General features: G+C 39.3%; 1 protein-coding gene across 2 annotated transcripts in view; it reads left to right on the plus strand.

Annotated features, from left to right (window-relative positions):
• PRKAR2B (protein kinase cAMP-dependent type II regulatory subunit beta) overlaps positions 1 to 17,767 on the plus strand; it is a 117,328-nt gene that overhangs the window by 75,095 nt on the left and 24,466 nt on the right. For both annotated transcript variants that reach the window (XM_075208798.1, XM_075208797.1), the window contains exon 5: positions 724 to 807. In XM_075208798.1, the coding sequence (XP_075064899.1) occupies positions 724 to 807 (84 nt within the window). The remainder of the gene's footprint in view (positions 1 to 723; positions 808 to 17,767) is intronic.

The following is a 17,767-nucleotide window of genomic DNA, read 5'->3' on the forward strand; positions in this document are numbered from 1 at the left end:
TATCATGTAAAACAGGATAGGTGAGAGAGAGGTTTCAGTAAAAAACTGTTTTATTTAGCAATGGTAAGAATAAGTCTGAACTCACAGTATAGTTTAAGGAGATGGGTGTCATAAGTTGCATGTTTAGTGCTGCTTCCCGGGATTGAAGTTAGCGAGTTTGGGACCGTTACAGAGAGACGGGCGCGACCAGTGATGTAATTGATTCCTGGGGGTATATTTACTAAACTGCAGGTTTGAAAACAAGGAGATATTGCCTATAGCAACCGATCAGATTCTAGATATCATTTTGTAGAATGTACTAAATAAATGATAACTAGAATGCGGTTGCTGTGGGCAACATCTCAACTTTTTCAGACCCGCAGTTTAGTAAATATACCCCCTGGTATTGTTGGTTGATGGGTTCTTTATATATACTGGAAAGGTAGTTTAACACTGTTACTCTAGGATTCTGGACTGTGAGGATGAAGAATTACTTATTTTTAATGTGCTTTTTTTCGTTTTATATCAACATATATTGGTAAAGAAGTACAGACCTACGTGGTACTAATGTGTTTTAAAGTGAAAGTTTAAAGGTTTTAAACACATGTAATGTGTTTGGCAAAGGGCATGCTCATAAAGCTTATTGTTTGTCAAACTAAAAGAAATAGTTACATTTTATTCTAAACAGATGTGTATGTGTATATGTTTGTGTATATATACTCACCATTTTTCCTGTTTATTCAGATTATCAACCCAAAAACAGATGATCAAAGAAACAGATTACAAGAAGCTTGCAAGGATATCCTTTTGTTTAAGAGTTTAGATCAAGTAAGTATAGCTACTGTCTCCAAAAAAATAAACAATTAAGACTTTTGTGCTTCACTGTACTTTATACAAACAATATAATATCCAATATATTGGATATAAATGTTAGCTTGCAAACCCCCTAATAATTCCACCCCCAATGACTGCATGTACTATACCTCACATTATGACATAAGAGCAATAACTTTAAAAGTTCAAAAAGTCATATCAGAATTGTAATTATTGGCAGGTCACTGGTTGAAAACATAGCGCCAACCAGTCACAGCTTCTGTTGCTGTTTTCTGCCATATGAATGCACTGCACTCTAGTGCTTTAGTTTCAGATTAAGTAGGAAAATGGCCCAAGGATGAGGTCAAAATAACTTTGCTATTTTAACTTTTGATAATTATTATTAGTCTTTGTCTATATGGGACCAACATATTATGCAGTGCTTTACAGAGAATGTTTAATCACTAAAATTAGTCCCTGCCCCAGTTGAGCTTACAGTTTAAATTCTCTACCACACAAACATTAACCTAGCAGTGTGTTTTTGGACTGTGGGAGGAAAACGGCTCACCCTAAGAAAACCCATGCAAACACAGGGAGAGCATATAAACGCCACACAGATTGTAAACCATGGCCCCAGATCTGTGAGGCAGCAATGCTACTTAGTGTAACACAACAAATACACTAGGCGCAAGGAGCAGAATAATAAATAGTAGAGAAAATAAGGGGATACAATACGGTTCAAAAGTAAATAGATGTGGAAAGATACGGCTGCTACATATAAGGGATCTGTCATAAATCCCTAAGAACTCTAGCCAGAAAAACAAAACAGAGTCCAGCGCTCTTGAAACTTTCCCTTCAAAATCAATAAAAAGAAAATAAATTGATAAAAACAATCTTAATAAAAATATATGAAACCTTATTTAACACTAAAAAACCCTTCTAAAAAACATAAAAAATACATCTATATAAACAGAGAGAACTCCAGATTAGGGGCGTCCCCCGAATATGTAAAAAGTACTTCATATCTGGATAACAATACTCCTTCCAATACATGGGAAATAAATTCTCTCCTGGATAGGATAGTGAATCAGTCCATACTATAGATAAATATTACTTCAATAGATAAATCCAAAGTGAAGGTTAGAAACTCATTCATAAGAAAAATAGGACGCTGAAACTCAGTCTTATCTTATAGTGGTTGAAAGTTCCGTGATATCTTTCCCCAGAATCTGGGCATAAGATATAGATCTTGCAATCAACATTTTAAATTTCTTAGATGGAGTCTGCACAGGAAATTGATTTGGCAGGCTTTTCTACAGCATCGCCGCAGCTAGTATGCTCCTGTTACCTGTATTCTACAGGCAGAGCTCTAAGTGGGCAGTTAGACAGAAGACAGAAATGTCCAACTGCTGCACATGCCGTTCTCGTATAAGGATAACACCAGCTCGATCTAAAAAGTAATATAAAGCCTCCTCCGCTGTCAATAACTGACGCGGTTTATTCCCCTCAGGGAAATTTCTCAAAGCAGAGTGGAGTCCTGTTTAACCTTCCTTAAATAGTGTCTCTCTATCGGCGCAACCAATTTCAATGCGATTCATTAATTGACAACCACCTGTGAACAATCCTATTAAACTCTGCAATGGAAGCTTTAAACCGCTTAGTATCAATCCACAGTTAAAAAATCTCATCTAATATATGATATCAAACAGGATAAATAAAGATTGGTATTCTGGTAACATATTACATTAGTATAGACATATCTCTCAATATATTCACTAAAAAGATGAATACAACAAAATAAGCAATATATAAGAAAAGATTAGGCAATATATATATATATATATATATATATATATATATATAAAAATAATAATATGGAATAATGTAATAATAAAACTAAAGAACACCAAATAAACACAAAAAACGAAAAAATATAAATATGATAATTACTGTGCCTTTGTACACTTTCTAATTATACGACGTATGATAAGAAAGTCAATATCACTTTAGTACCCTACATGTCTTGCTGAAACACCCTTATTATTATGTGATTCAATTTAAATTACTCAATATGTTGATGATGTCACTCGCTAATGACTGCACCCACCATACAGTTTGTTTAAAATTCAATATTCAAAGTTATGCCAATTGGTGCAAGATGGAGATAATAACAAATACAAAATGTATTTTCATTCTCCTTTTAGGTATATTGTAATTCTTTGTGCATTCATTTTTTCACTTCAACCTAATTTCACAGTCATTGCATGGCTAACGTGTACTCTAATTAGCAAATGGAAAATATAAAGTTATCTTATAAATCAGCATGAAAGAGCAGCAATGGAATAAAATGTGTTTTATGACTACCATTACATGAAAATAATTTCACTTCTGATCAGTAACATGTCATAATTTGGAGACATTTGCTTTGACAATATCAAACACACAAAGTTCACATTCAATGAATGCTAGAAAGCATCCTAAGTTTAATAAGAAAGCCCTACCAAACACAAGAAGGCTTCTTATTATTTTATGTGGTGTTCGCTTAGGAGGAATGAGTAATGGTTTATGAATACATTTTATCAATGAACGCCATCTATATACTGTATTACATGTGGCTAGCACTACGAACCAATACAGATCGACTTTCCTGCACTCTGACCAAACAGTGAATCCTCTCTCTATTAGAGTGACAGCATTAGATCCTGTCGTTAGTGCAGCGACTCCTTGTGAAGCAAGGGTTTTCTTTCCCAAATCGATTACAAAGCAGAACGAAAAAAAGACCTCCTCCCTTCCAGGATTTAGGTGACAAATTGGTGAACAAGGGTGTGTTTGGGGGTGATGGGAGGGGGGTATTTGTAATAAAGTACTTTTGTCACTGTGATTGTGTGTTTTCTTTTACAATTTTTTTGCAGTCTCAAATTTTTCATAGGCAGCAAGTACATCAACACACCTTTACTGTACTTGGCCTACGTTGAAATGTGGCCAAGTACAGTAAAGATGCGTCTGAGTCTATATAGGGGCTTACTCTTACTCTTTCTCCAACATCCCATTTCTCCCTCGCCCATCATTATTTCCTCCTCGGTACTTAATTCTTCTACATCATTGATTATCTGCACCCATGAAGGGTAGTACTACACCTCACTCACCAATCTACACAAGCAGAAGTATGCCAATCCTCCTCCCATGTTTGTCTTGCACTGCTCCCTCTCATGGCTGCTGGTGATATAATGAGCTCCGTGCAATCAATCCTATCTGCTCTTGATTCTCCTTCCACCCCTAAACTTCTCACATTTCCCCACTACCGTCTGTCTACCTTTTCTGTGCACTCTAGTATGAGAGATTTGTTTGTAACAAACTTGCACCATCCATGATCTGTTCCATTTGAAAATCTGTCACGTTCCTTGGCATTAGAGAGATCTGAGTAACCTCCTCTGACTCTATGGCCCCTGCATCTCTCCTATTGGGCACTTCCCTCAATGCACTATTAAAGTAATTCTATCGTTTTCAAATAAGCATTGCCCAAACGATTGTATTGTGTTTCTAACGCACAAAGTGATTTATTTTAGCAGATGTAAATAGTCGACAATTCAATACATTATTATATTATGATACAGTACAGTACAGCCAATACCAAAAGACACATACATACCGCGCTCTTATTGCATGCATTCGCTGCGCATCCACGGGACCCAATGGACAGTATATCTGCTTAGAATACTGTGTCAGAGTTGACTGAGGGTCGTGGGGGTGCAGCTATGATTATATACAGTACAGTGTTACACAGTGAACAATAGAGATGACGTAGCTTGCTTCTATAGGTCCAGACAAAGGGTGGCTCCAGGGTAAACAGGTCATAGGCTGATTCAATCTAAGGAATCCAAAGGTGGGGGTCATCTCTCCAGGGTGTCTGCTCCTTTCATAGCCAGCATCATACAAAGGTTTATTCCCTAATATCAATAACTAAAGTATGCAATGTGCGATCTCTTCGCCGACTGCACCGGACAGCTGCTGATGAATAGGGGATCAATATTATATCAGACATGACACCTTTCCTATAACCTAAACCTTTAATAACACTAAAATGTACATATAATCATATTATATAAACTAATAATAAACCAAATACTATCTGCTCATAAATTACAGTGTAACGGAACCAATATGAATTATATAAATAACTAAATGTTGTAATGCGAGTGTGTGCGTGCGTATTTTACCGTGCGATCGCACCATGCCACGTGTTATATGGCGTACGGATCGCAAACGCACGGCAAAACAATATTAACCAATATACTTTCGTTCATCCAATTATACGACTTCTACAGTCCACCCTTTGATAGTACAATAAACTATCACCTTAAAGATGTTATATGCAGGATCTCAGTACCACGTTTCATTGTTATGTAATACAAATTCCCTTGGTGTATGAACACGCTGTTTGTAGCTCTAAACAAGTTATCATAATAGAGAGTCTTAATCCTCAATACAATTTCTTCTTTTACCATAGACCGTATATTTCTGGAGCTTGGAGATAACAATTTGTATGCCCTTCAAGGGTGCAATAAAACACGTAATACATTATTCGGAAAGGTACAGAGTACAAAAGAACATGTATCAGTTATACAGAATACTCCACTACAGTTCTTCAAGTTTAACAGGTTCATCTGTCCAACACATGTCTTTAAGCTCAGAATACATTTAAACACTTCATGTTCATTAATAGCATCATCCTATGTCTATCAATAATGTCATATACAATCTCCTTCAGCTCGCGTTAATATACACTCTTCTAATAATGTCATCAGTTCTTTTCATCAACACTTGTGGGCGGGCTATTGTCTGTTCGTTCTTCCCAGTCTCCCAATACTCTGGTTTAATATTGGGAGACTCCAGACTAAGGGACCTAGTTGTTGTATTTTTTTTTTCTAGTGGCCTCCCACCCATAATTTGGGTACCTCAAGAATATTTAGTGGAAAGAGAACTAATCCTACTTGATATAATCACTGAGGCACGTGAGAGCACGCCCAGCACTTTGTTTGGTCTAAAACCTTACCCTCCCAAGAATGATAAAATTCTCAAGGATGCCTGCTCCAGTCCGAATATTACTGGACTGGCATCGCTGGGTGTACTTTTTTTTTTCTATGGGATCACCGTACTTACGAACGTAATGCTACTCAGACAATAGCCCCTCGCACTTTCTCCAAGCTCCAAGGTTTCCAAATTTTCCTTTTATCCCTGAATTGTATAGAGTAATTGGCTGGACCGATTATGCTACTAACTTCTCCATCATCCCCAATTCCTCAACATCATTACCTGAACCAGCCTCTGTCACCTGCTAATAATTAAAAGAATTGTCCATCCTGAGAAGAGAATGAAATGAGAGAACACAAAACAGGAAAACTACACTTTCATGCTGGACAACTGTCTTAGCCTTTGGCTCAGGTGCAGCTAACTGCATTCGAGGCCTTCCAGAACAGACTCATGAGTGCCCTTGGACCCTTCTCTGAGTGTTGGCCCCTCTGCAGTGGGTGGAATGGGCACCAGTGTGTCTCTGCTACCCTTGAAGCCGTGATGCTGGTAGCCTACACCTGGTACCTGTCTTGTCAAATAACCTGAGCCTAGGAAATTATTGCTCCACAACTTACTCTCCCGATCCAACATCCTGACAGTTAGTGTGACTTTTCAGGAAACAGTGTTTTGGACGTTCTCGGTTGCTGTCTCACTATTTACCTTCTCTGAAGGTCTAACCTAGCCTCCCAGTTACAATCTCATCTCACGAGGGGTCAAGAACATTTCAAAAACTGACAGGTTAAGAGTCTGCCCAGGAGTGATCTTTTGGTAGCGGGAAAGGACTAGTGGCCGAAGCTATCAGTCACTTCAATCAAGTTCCAACTCTTATTCTATTCAATTCGTTCTACTGAGTACCGTTACTTTATGTTCACACTGGTTTATGGCTAATTGAAAGTATGTGATTTGCTACCACCACTCATACATTATACATCTATTATAAATAACATGAATACCCCTATCATCTATTATAACTTCTAGGACAATCACATTGAATAACAAAAGCTTTGAGAATTACACAGTAATACATTAGACACATTTCAATATACCTTTACCCAGACATATTTCATTGGTACACCAGTGTATACTTGAGGATCCTGCATGGTGGTAATTGGATGACGTGTGTTTGTTTTACCTGGAGGAAAACCCATCAGCAGGAGGGATATGGGATGGCTCTATTGGTATCATTTTCCTGACAGTCTCTTAATCAAGATAGGACGTTGCCGTCCTACTAGCTTGAGACTAAATATCTGGTGCACCCCAATATACTCTTACCAGCTTGCACATACCTTATGTACCCAGCTGAGCCAGACCATTTGCTGCCTCCTCTGGGACTGGGAGATACACTCTGGGAACTACTGGTCTACCTTGTCCATCTCTCCAGAGTCCACCAGACTCCTCACCACATCTCTTCACCTTCCAGACAGTTAATTCTTCAGGTAACACAAATCTTCATGTATTAACCAATATTTGTATGCGTGCATGTGTGTGTGTGTGTGTGTGTGTGTGTGTTCATATTTTAAAACTAAACCAATACAACGAAAAACAAAACAAAACATAGATTTGTTAGCTGTCACATAAAATCCTGCTGTCTATTTAAGAGCTATCTTCGCCCTCGTGTGACAGCCATGTATTGTCGTGTGTGTAAGCGTGGACTTTACTAGCAGCTACTTCAGTGGGTAACTGTGTCACTGTATAAAGTCCTCTTTGTAGTGTCCTAATCATGTGCTGGTATTGCTATAAAAAGATTTCTTAGTCACCTCAACATCGCCCCCTAGATTAGAAAAATGCTGAAGGCCAATGTATATCAATCGATTTTCCCTCTGCCAACTCACATGCCCTTCTCAGTACCTCACATTCAGCTACTTGACTAAGTGAGAAAGACAAAGGGGTCTATTTCTATAACACTTTCTTCAAATATAACAGTACCCAGTACATGTCTGTCTAACAGTGAAAAAATATAGAAAACACGAAAATTCTACATTTTCTAGGGTTTCACATTATGTCGTATCTTGTGGCACAAATCCTACTCCAATGTTCTATACAGAGATGCATATCTGTGTGCTTAACCTCTAGCATTCTTCTGTCCTCCTGTCCTCCCCACCCTTTGTGCATCCATATAAAGGTACATTTTTGTAGAGGAGGCACAAACAAAAACAAAAAAAACGAAACCGATATGCAATCTATAAAACATGAATCGTATATCCACAACAGAACCTTTCTGCTTAAAATCAGCAGTTTCTATACACATGAAAACAAAACCCCTGACTGTTTCTGTAACTCATGTTAATACAGTGTGTGTGTGTATCTATGAATTTGTCTTATGTAAAAAAATAAAAATATGTCTTCGCCCCATTGATGAGACTGTGTCTGTCTGATTTTATCTCTACCAGAGCAGAGAGAGAGACTAGCATGGATGTGAAGAATGAGGAATAAGAAAGCAATGAATAATAGGAATGCAAAGATTTGAATAAAAAGGTTTGAAAACAAACGTACATGCAGAAAGGGAGATCTTTACAGAAAAAAATGACAGCTGGATTGGACTCTATGGGAAAATGGCTGTATTCCTTTAACTATGATCCCTCCCCCTACTTGACTAGGGGGTCTTAACCGTGCAATCCAGTGTCGTCCGTCATTTGTTCATTAAGAACTCGGTATAACATTAACTACATACCTTTTCAACTGACTTTCCTAACTTATGATAGAGAAATAAAATATTTACTCTTAGTGACTCATATTTTCTCCGAAATACATAAAATGATATTTTGGAGCAAAGTATGTACATACTTCATTTTTGGATAATGATTCTCAGCCAAACAAATTATCATGAGTCACTGCAGCCTGAAACAAAGAGTGTTCCAATGAGCCATTGTTAATTAGTCTTTCAAGAGTAATCTTTCTATTTTTCTATCCCACCCCTGTAAACACTAAGTCTATATTTCTTCTATGTACCCTTTATCTGTAAGAGGAAAACAAGATAGTTATCTCAAAACAGCAAACAAAACAAACATTTCCATTCTTTACCGTCGGCCAGCGATCAGAAAAGCAAGCATTTGACAACATAAACAAACAAGCAAAAAAGCAAAATCAACAAAGATTACTTTTTAAATCGTTTTTTGTTCTTTCTAAACGTACACACTAATACTTACCACAGGTTATTATTTACCCCACCTGGTTGTAGGACTACAGGTCTGACCTAACCTCTTTTTAGTTGACTATGGTTCTCCCTCAAACATTTACTGTTGTGAGGTGTGCAGATGTCTGTTTGAAAACCTCTGTGGGTGTCTATGTGACCCTCCTCTAGGATTGTGTTTTTCTTTCCTACAATCCTTCCTAATATGTCCTTCTCTGCAATTGTAACATCTCAATATTCTAGGTTTCCTGTTATGTGGGTCGTATGCTGGTGGCCGTGTGTGCAGTCCCTCTTGTGCTGGGATACTTACCGTCATTACCCTATTACTCATTGTCTCTTTCTGTTTATTTATACTTTTATCATGTCCTATAACTGACTCCCTGAGAGCACTTACAGTGATTCCTATCCAGTTTGGTAATGAAGCTTGCACCCTTCTTTTCAAGTTTTCCCTGAGGCCATCCATTAGAACTGAAACAGCAACCTCCCTGTAGTGTACATTATCCTTTATGTCTGGAACCCCAGTATATTTGGCCATCGCTATCAGAGCCCTGCAAAAATAGTCTGTTGCATTTTCACTGTCCTTTTGTTTGATAGTAAAAATTTTACTCCAGTCCACTATCGCTGGAAAATATATAGCCAATTGTGTGATTATACGTCTATTATTGTCCTGATTATCATCCTCGGTTAAGGATTTATCCTCCTCCAACATACAATCCTTAATGAACTTTTGTATATCAGTATTGAGAGGAAGACAGGCCTTCAACATTACTCGCCAATCGTTATTAGTTGGCTCGTACACATTACCATAATATCTAATAAACTTCTGACATTTGGTCAAATCTTTCCTAGGATCAGGGAAATCAGACAAAATTGAAAACATTTCAGACCTAGTCCATGGATCATGCTTTGCTACATGTTTTAAGGGAATGTCACCATCTCTGTCCGCTTTCCCATTGGGAACTGCTGTTGTGCAGACAGGATGTAAGTCTACCAAATCACTATGTTCTGAACTAGTTGCTGAAATTGCTGCTGCAGTACAATGGATGTCTCCCCCTGTGTTAACCTTTACATTATTCTCACCACTTTCAGCCGCTGCCCCTGCTGGTGGGATCGTTCCTTTTCTTTGTCCTGAAACATTACTTTTAACATTACTTAAAACAACATACAAGTTACTAGTGACAGTTTTTACATTTTTGGTATTGGCTGTACTATCCGCCCCGACCGAATTTGTCGGGGGCGTGTTTGCGCTCAGTTCGCCACGCTTTGCAACGCACACTTCCGGAATGCTTGTTTCCGGTACGCTTACTTCCGCTGAGCACGCGCTTCCTTGCCACGTGTACCCTTCTTGTTGCCACAATTTTAAACAGTCATCATGTTCAATTCTCATTTTTGTTGATTTAATCAACCGCACTTTATCTCTAACATTATTTAACACCTCTGAGTCAAGACTACCTATGTTTCGGAAAGGTTTCACACACTCCCGGGTCAACTTGACCCATTTGTCGCAGTATGCCGTTGCATACGCACCGTATTTATTATACATAACATACTTTGCCGAACCAACCGGCCATTCATTAGGCAGCACAACATGAACTATCTCTAGCATTTGCTTCGTATCCATTGTAAAAACAACCTATTTCTCAACGCTACACAAAAAGACTTTTGCTTGTTCTCCTTTCAAACAGAACTTACTAGAGATTTTTTATTCGTGGACGTTTTCAACAGGTACGTCCCCTTATCAATGCCTTTCCTAGTTTGAGTACTTTACCACTGTTAGCAACCGATATCAGTCAAGAATATCGGTGGTTGCAGCGTATTTCCTCCCACATCTCCCAAGTCGCAATCTCGGCTGCACTAAATCAACCACGCGGTCCGATCGCACCGCTTACGGATACTATCTATCAGTAAGCTTTGCGATTAATATTTGGGAATGCCGCGAAAACCTGTTACTTTCGCTTCGAGTATACCTGCCAAGTATACTCTGTGATGTCTCTTTATCACCTGCTCTTAATCAGAACAGAACACCACTTCACACAAAGGTCTCTTTATATCCTGCTCACCCGATGAACAGAACCTTTGTTGTCAGGTCACCTTTTTTTACCATGCCCCGTCAGACACACCTGAACTAAAGCGCTATCAATTTTTAACAGTTCCACGCTTTTCCTCCCAATACTCAATCACGGCCTTACCATGCGGTCGAATCGCACCGCTCAAACTAGTTATCAGTAAACATCATGATTAGTATTAGGCGCACGTGTAAAAACCTATAGTTGCCTATAGTTACCAGTATACTTTTGCCTTTATGTATAAATAACATTCACATACACACACATAACCTTTGTTTTCTGTACAGAAAATACATTTCCCAAACAATGGCACTATTCTTTCAGAGATTTTACCAAGTGATTACACTATGCATAGATAACAGACTATGATCATGACTGTTTACACACGTGGCAACAATACCGGAAGTACACATACTCAATGCAGGAAATACACATACTCTATGCAATGCTATACCCTTTAAAACGCAAAACGACAATAAAAAGAAACATTTTTCTTTCTTGTCCCTAGAGTCTAGTTAGCGTTCCTTCAGTTTACACAACTGCGGACATTCGGCTTCTCAACACAAAATGGACAACAGGTTTTGAACACATTGCATTCTTTCCTGTATGAGACGCGTCCGTCAATATCCACCCTTTGTTGAGCAACCGAAAGCCGCAAGCGTTGCGTACCTTCAGATAACGTAACCTCCTAAACTCACGAGCCCCCAAATTATTAAAGTAATTCTATCGTTTTCAAATAAGCATTGCCCAAACGATTGTATTGTGTTTCTAACGCACAAAGTGATTTATTTTAGCAGATGTAAATAGTCGACAATTCAATACATTATTATATTATGATACAGTACAGCCAATACCAAAAGATACATACATACCGCGCTCTTATTGCATGCATTCGCTGCGCATCCACAGGACCCAATGGACAGTATATCTGCTTAGAATACTGTGTCAGAGTTGACTGAGGGCCGTGGGGGTGCAGCTATGATTATATACAGTACAGTGTTACACAGTGAACAATAGAGATGACGTAGCTTGCTTCTATAGGTCCAGACAAAGGATGTCTCCAGGGTAAACAGGTCATAGGCTGATTCAATCTAAGGAATCCAAAGGTGGGGGTCATCTCTCCAGGGGGTCTGCTCCTTTCATAGCCAGCATCATACAAAGGTTTATTCCCTAATATCAATAACTAAAGTATGCAATGTGCGATCTCTTCGCCGACTGCACCGGACAGCTGCTGATGAATAGGGGATCAATATGATATCAGACATGACACCTTTCCTATAACCTAAACCTTTAATAACACTAAAATGTACATATAATCATATTATATAAACTAATAATAAACCAAATACTATCTGCTCATAAATTACAGTGTAACGGAACCAATATGAATATGAATTATATAAATAACTAAATGTTGTAATGCGAGTGTGTGCGTGTGTGTATTTTACCGTGCGATCGCACCATGCAACGTGTTACGTGGCGTACAGATCGCAAACGCACGGCAAAACAATATTAACCAATATACTTTCGTTCATCCAATTATACGACTTCGACAGCACACTCCCAAACCCAGAGACAGACAAGGTGGTGGAGTTGTACACTGTCCATGCTCGACCGGCATTTTTTGCTGTATAGGTCCAGTCTCTCAATTCCTTGACATTTTTTGTCTGATTCACTTATTTCCTATTCTTTTGACCTACTGACTCTTACTACTCGGTGATTCAAACTCCTGTTGGCAACTCCACTGTCTCTATCGCCACAAAACTTCTTTCACTTACTTTCTCCTTTGGTTTTCCTCAGTGGACTTCATCTCTCATCCACTATGAATTCTCCCTTGACTTCATCCTTTCCAGCTTCTGCTCCATCTCTAGTTTATCCAGTTCTACCTTACTTCGTTCCATACACAACTTCCTTTCCTCCAACCTCATCCTTACCTGCTTGTATCTTAATCCACACGCATGCAGCAACAACTAAATACTGTTTTATCCAATGTACGTCTCGTCATTACTAAAACTACACCACTCTCCTAAAACTACTGTGTCCTACATTGATCAGGCTGCCTCTTTTTATGCACATACACTTCAGCCATAGACAAAAAGCTCTAGTTACCACACAGTGTTATCAGTGATCCAAACCTCAACTATTGCACCTGAAAAATAATTGTTACCTGCACAAGTGCTCCCGCATTGATGAGTATCTCTGAAAGAAAACTCACTTCATTACCACTTCCTTCACTATAAACAAATCTTTTAATCTTACAGCTATTCTAACACTTGTCAAGCAAACCTTCTTTTCTCTGATACCCACAGTCTTCTACCGCTTTACTTTCTTTACAGCTTATTACTTTGCCACCTACTCGAAAAACCAAAATCAACACCATTCAACAGTATATCTTTTCATGTCACACACCCACATGTCCCACCCATCTCCTACACTCCCCAGTTCATTGACCTCTGTAGCTGAGGATGATGTCTCTGCACTCTTCTCATCATCTCACTCCACAACCTGCCCCTCAGCACAATTCGCTCTTAAATTCTCCATTCCCTCTCTCCCACTGCATAACATCCTTCAACCTGTCTCTCTCTCTCCACTAGCACAATACCATTCTCCTTTAAACAAACGCTTATCTTACAAATCTTGAATAAACCATCTCCTGAAGTAGCCTCTTTCCATCTACTTCTCTCCACCACTTTGCCTACAAACTACTTGAGGGGCATGTGTACAAAACGCCTTTCTCCCCATCTCTCACTCCATTCCTGATTGTCTGCAATGGATATCAACCCCTGACATTCAAATGAGACTTTCCTTGCAAAAGTGATCATTTATCTACTTACAGCCTTCATAGCATAATTCTTTCATGACTCATGTGCTATCTATCCAACCACTCCTTAAGTGTCTCGATCTCTGAAATCCTCTCCTCCACTCCCACTATCTGTTGTTGTCCCCCAGGGCTATGCTCACCATCTGCTGCTTTTCTCACTGTACACCTCTTCTCTTGGTAAACTCATTTGCTCATTTATTTTTGGTACCACTTCTACTCTGGCACCACCCAAATCTGCTTCTCCTCCTTCTGTGACTTTCTGTTGTATCCAGGACTGAACCTACTACAGCATGGAGCTTTGTGCAGTATATGGCACAGGGAGCCAATCAGGAGACTTCCCTGCAGGGGCGGGCGGACTGCGCCCCGGGCCGCTGGGTCAGACGGCTATTAGGGCAGGGGGTAGGCAGACATCAGATGCGGCCGTGTCAGCGCACAGGCGGCCGCATCACATGACAGGGGATGCGGCCAGGTCATTGGTGACGTAGCCACATCCCCTGTCATATGATGCGGCCGCCTGTGTGCCCCCCGGCCATCCCTCTCCCAGCCCGCGCCTGCTTCCCTGAGGTGTCCATGGTGATTAAGCAGCCAGGGGAGGAGGAAAAGTCACGCAGTAAAACGTGTGCATTACTCATTTCTCCTCTAAGACTAACTACCGTCTCATCTCCTTCTTACCACCACAAGTTCATCTGCCCAACAAGCCTGCTGCTTTGGTTTCGCCCTTGACTATGCTTTACTCCTCACATGCAGTCTCTCTCACTGGCCTGTCGCCTTCACCTTGTAAGCATTGCTAGAATATACCCTTACCTTACCCAAGATGCAACCAACCATTCTCTCATTTTGTCCCCACCTGACAACTGCAATCTCTATCATTCCCAAATACTACAGCAAGACCTCTTTCTCAATTGCTGCACCATGTTCGCCACACAGCTCAAGTCCCTGTACTGGCTCCTCATCTCCTCCAGAGTCTCAATTCAAATTATCCTCACCTGCAAAGCCCTCAATACAACCTCTTCATACATCGCAAATCTCATCTCAAAATACTCTCCATCATGCTGTCTTAGAGCACCCGCTGAACTGGGGCTCACCTCTTCTATGATCACCGCCTACAAATCTTTTCCCTTGCTCTTATAGAATTGCCTACCATGCCTGATCATACTCTTCCCCAGACTCTCCAAATCTTTAATCCTCTCTGCAAACTTACATCCTTTAGTAGAGCCTACTTAGTCACCACCTATGCTTCTCTTGTCTCAGCTGTTCCCTTTTCCCACTAGACTGTAAGCTCTCTTATGAGTGGACCCCTCCCTACCATTTTGTGTTTGCATATGTAATTATTTTGTCAACCGTGTATGTCCCTGTTTTTTGTATGCTCTGTTTTCCCACTGTCTGGCACTGCAGAGCACTTATAAATCAATAATAACAATAATACTAATTATCCTTAAAAATCAGCTTTCTTAGATTTTTTTTTTTAACATAAATCGTTATGTTTATCTGTAAGAAGACACATGGAGTTGTTCATTTTTTTTTCTTGGTAAATAGAAATTATTTCGGTGGTACTCATTAACACGGCCATGTAAACCCTGATATTGTTTTAAATGACAGGGGAATGATGATGGGTTTAAGCCTTACACTAATAAAATCACTACTTACCATATGTGAGACATGAACTTTGTCCGAAGGTTGAAATGACTGTGTAATACCCGGACCCCACGCCATGTATAATGGAATACAGGCGTGGGGTCCGTGTATTGGCGCTTTAAAAGCAGCATTTTCAGTGTGTCCATAGTAAATTACGTCATTTGCTACTGTAGCTGTTTAGGGCATTCGGATTTGACAGTGCACAGTGATTTGAACCTTCGGACAAAGTTCATGTCTCGCATATGGTAAGTAGTGATTTTATTAGTGTAAGGCTGGTACCCATCGTTATTCCTCTTTTGTTTAAAACGATGTTGGTTTCAACATGGCTGTGTTACCGTACCCCACCCAATTATTTACAGTTTGTCAAGTGTCGTGTGGTTACCATGGCAGCCACAGTTGCAAGGATTATGATGAAGTGAGCAGTGATGTCTACCATCACGTGACCCCTGAGAAGCTTCCTGACTGGCTCAGGGGCTAGACACCTTTTTTTTCCCAGTGACAGCCATATAAATTTTCATAGAGCGTTTTTTTTTTGCAAAGGGAACACTGAGTTATAGTGCAACCTCCTGGAAAAGTCATCAGCCTCGTGTTAGAGGTGTAAAACAATATCTGTGAGATTGCACCTTTTAAGTATTGTGTTGTTGAGGCCTGTTGGATTTAGTTTGCTAGATGTGTACTTTATAGAAGTAATTCAGTATTGGGGGTGAACTATGTTTCCTTAGTTAAACTATTTACCAAAGTGGTGGTGGCAGTGTATTTATAGTCATTTTATGCCCTGTAGTGAAGTGTATGACATACAAATGTTTAACAATTGAATACAATGGTTGCATACTCTACAGGCGCACCATATGGATGCAACCTGTACTCACCCTCCGCAGTAACACCAAACTGCAATGAACACAATTACAAAAAAAAAAAAAAGGGTGGATCAAGCGCTTCTAAATACTTACAATACAGTAGGAAAAAAGATCAAAACAGTCCTCTTAACACAACAGCATAAATCACAACAATTCATAAAACTAAAACTAAAGCGTGTAATTCATAAGATGTCCGTTCTGAGAGGACAAATTATGAATTACACGTTTTAATGTTACAGTGACCTTTTATGAATTGTTGTGATTTATGCAATAAGTATTTTTGTTATGCTGTTATATAAAATGTCTAAATGATAATAAGGCTTTCGAACCTGCACAGGTCGTGGGAAGCCTGGAATTGGGAAGCCATGACAATCACCTCTGCCAATATTCTTGGAGGTTTAGTCAGGCTTATCATTGGTCAGTAAAATTTACTGATCGTCTTTAAAAACACATCACTGTTACACCCATCAGTAAGAAAAATAAAGTATTGGTCAGTAAAAATCCAGAACCACCTGTCGCCACAAGAATACATATACAACTTTAGGAAGAATGAGTTAGAGGTTGAAAACCCTTTATTTGGAATCCCTGAGTACCATTTTGTTGTGTTTCTACATTCAGTTGTAGACAGATTGTGAAATAGTATTTTAAAGTGTCAGTAACACATGTCTAGGCATTCTTATTACATTATTCTAAAGTTGAAATTTGGGTGCAGGAAATGTGGTCTTTTTAAGATCGGTGTCATGTGTACCATTGCATTGTGTACTAATATTTCCTCATTTCACAGACCTGTCCTTGCATGAATAACTGTTCACCTTTCCTGGCCAGTGGGTAAAAGCTCACAATGAGTGCTTATCCACCTTAATACTAATAAAAAGTGTTTGAACAACAAAAAGCGTTTGTAGTTCTTAAATTGTCTCCTAGTGAACTGATTGCATTTTTATGAATACTGGTCCAGGCCACAAAATGTCTGTATATACTGTGTTTGCACTGCACAAGTGTAAATGCAGATTTGGTTCTGATGTGCACCTAAAATATGCACAAGTGGGGCTAGACTTCCACGCATGTGTTTAGGAGCAAGATAGCATTAATTACAGAGGAGCAGATGTTCGCAGATGAAATACATTTCTAGTATTTTAAGCTGTAGCACCTGTTTTGATGTAATATTTGTATGCATATCAGACTCATAATTTTATTTGTAAGACTAATGCCAAACTGCCTACAAGTCACGTCATTTAGCCTGTGCATTTCTCTGTACATAATAATCTATTTTGATTCCTGGTTCCTGTCACACCAGCATTCTACATTGTAGTGTGACAGGAACCAGGTATCCTTTCTTTATTTCTACAATAAAGGCTTGTTTACATGTAATTAGGCACCTATGCACCTTTTCACCTAC

Source organism: Mixophyes fleayi, chromosome 4 (genome assembly GCF_038048845.1).
Source record: "Mixophyes fleayi isolate aMixFle1 chromosome 4, aMixFle1.hap1, whole genome shotgun sequence".
In the NCBI taxonomy this organism is placed as follows: Eukaryota; Metazoa; Chordata; class Amphibia; order Anura; family Limnodynastidae; genus Mixophyes; species Mixophyes fleayi.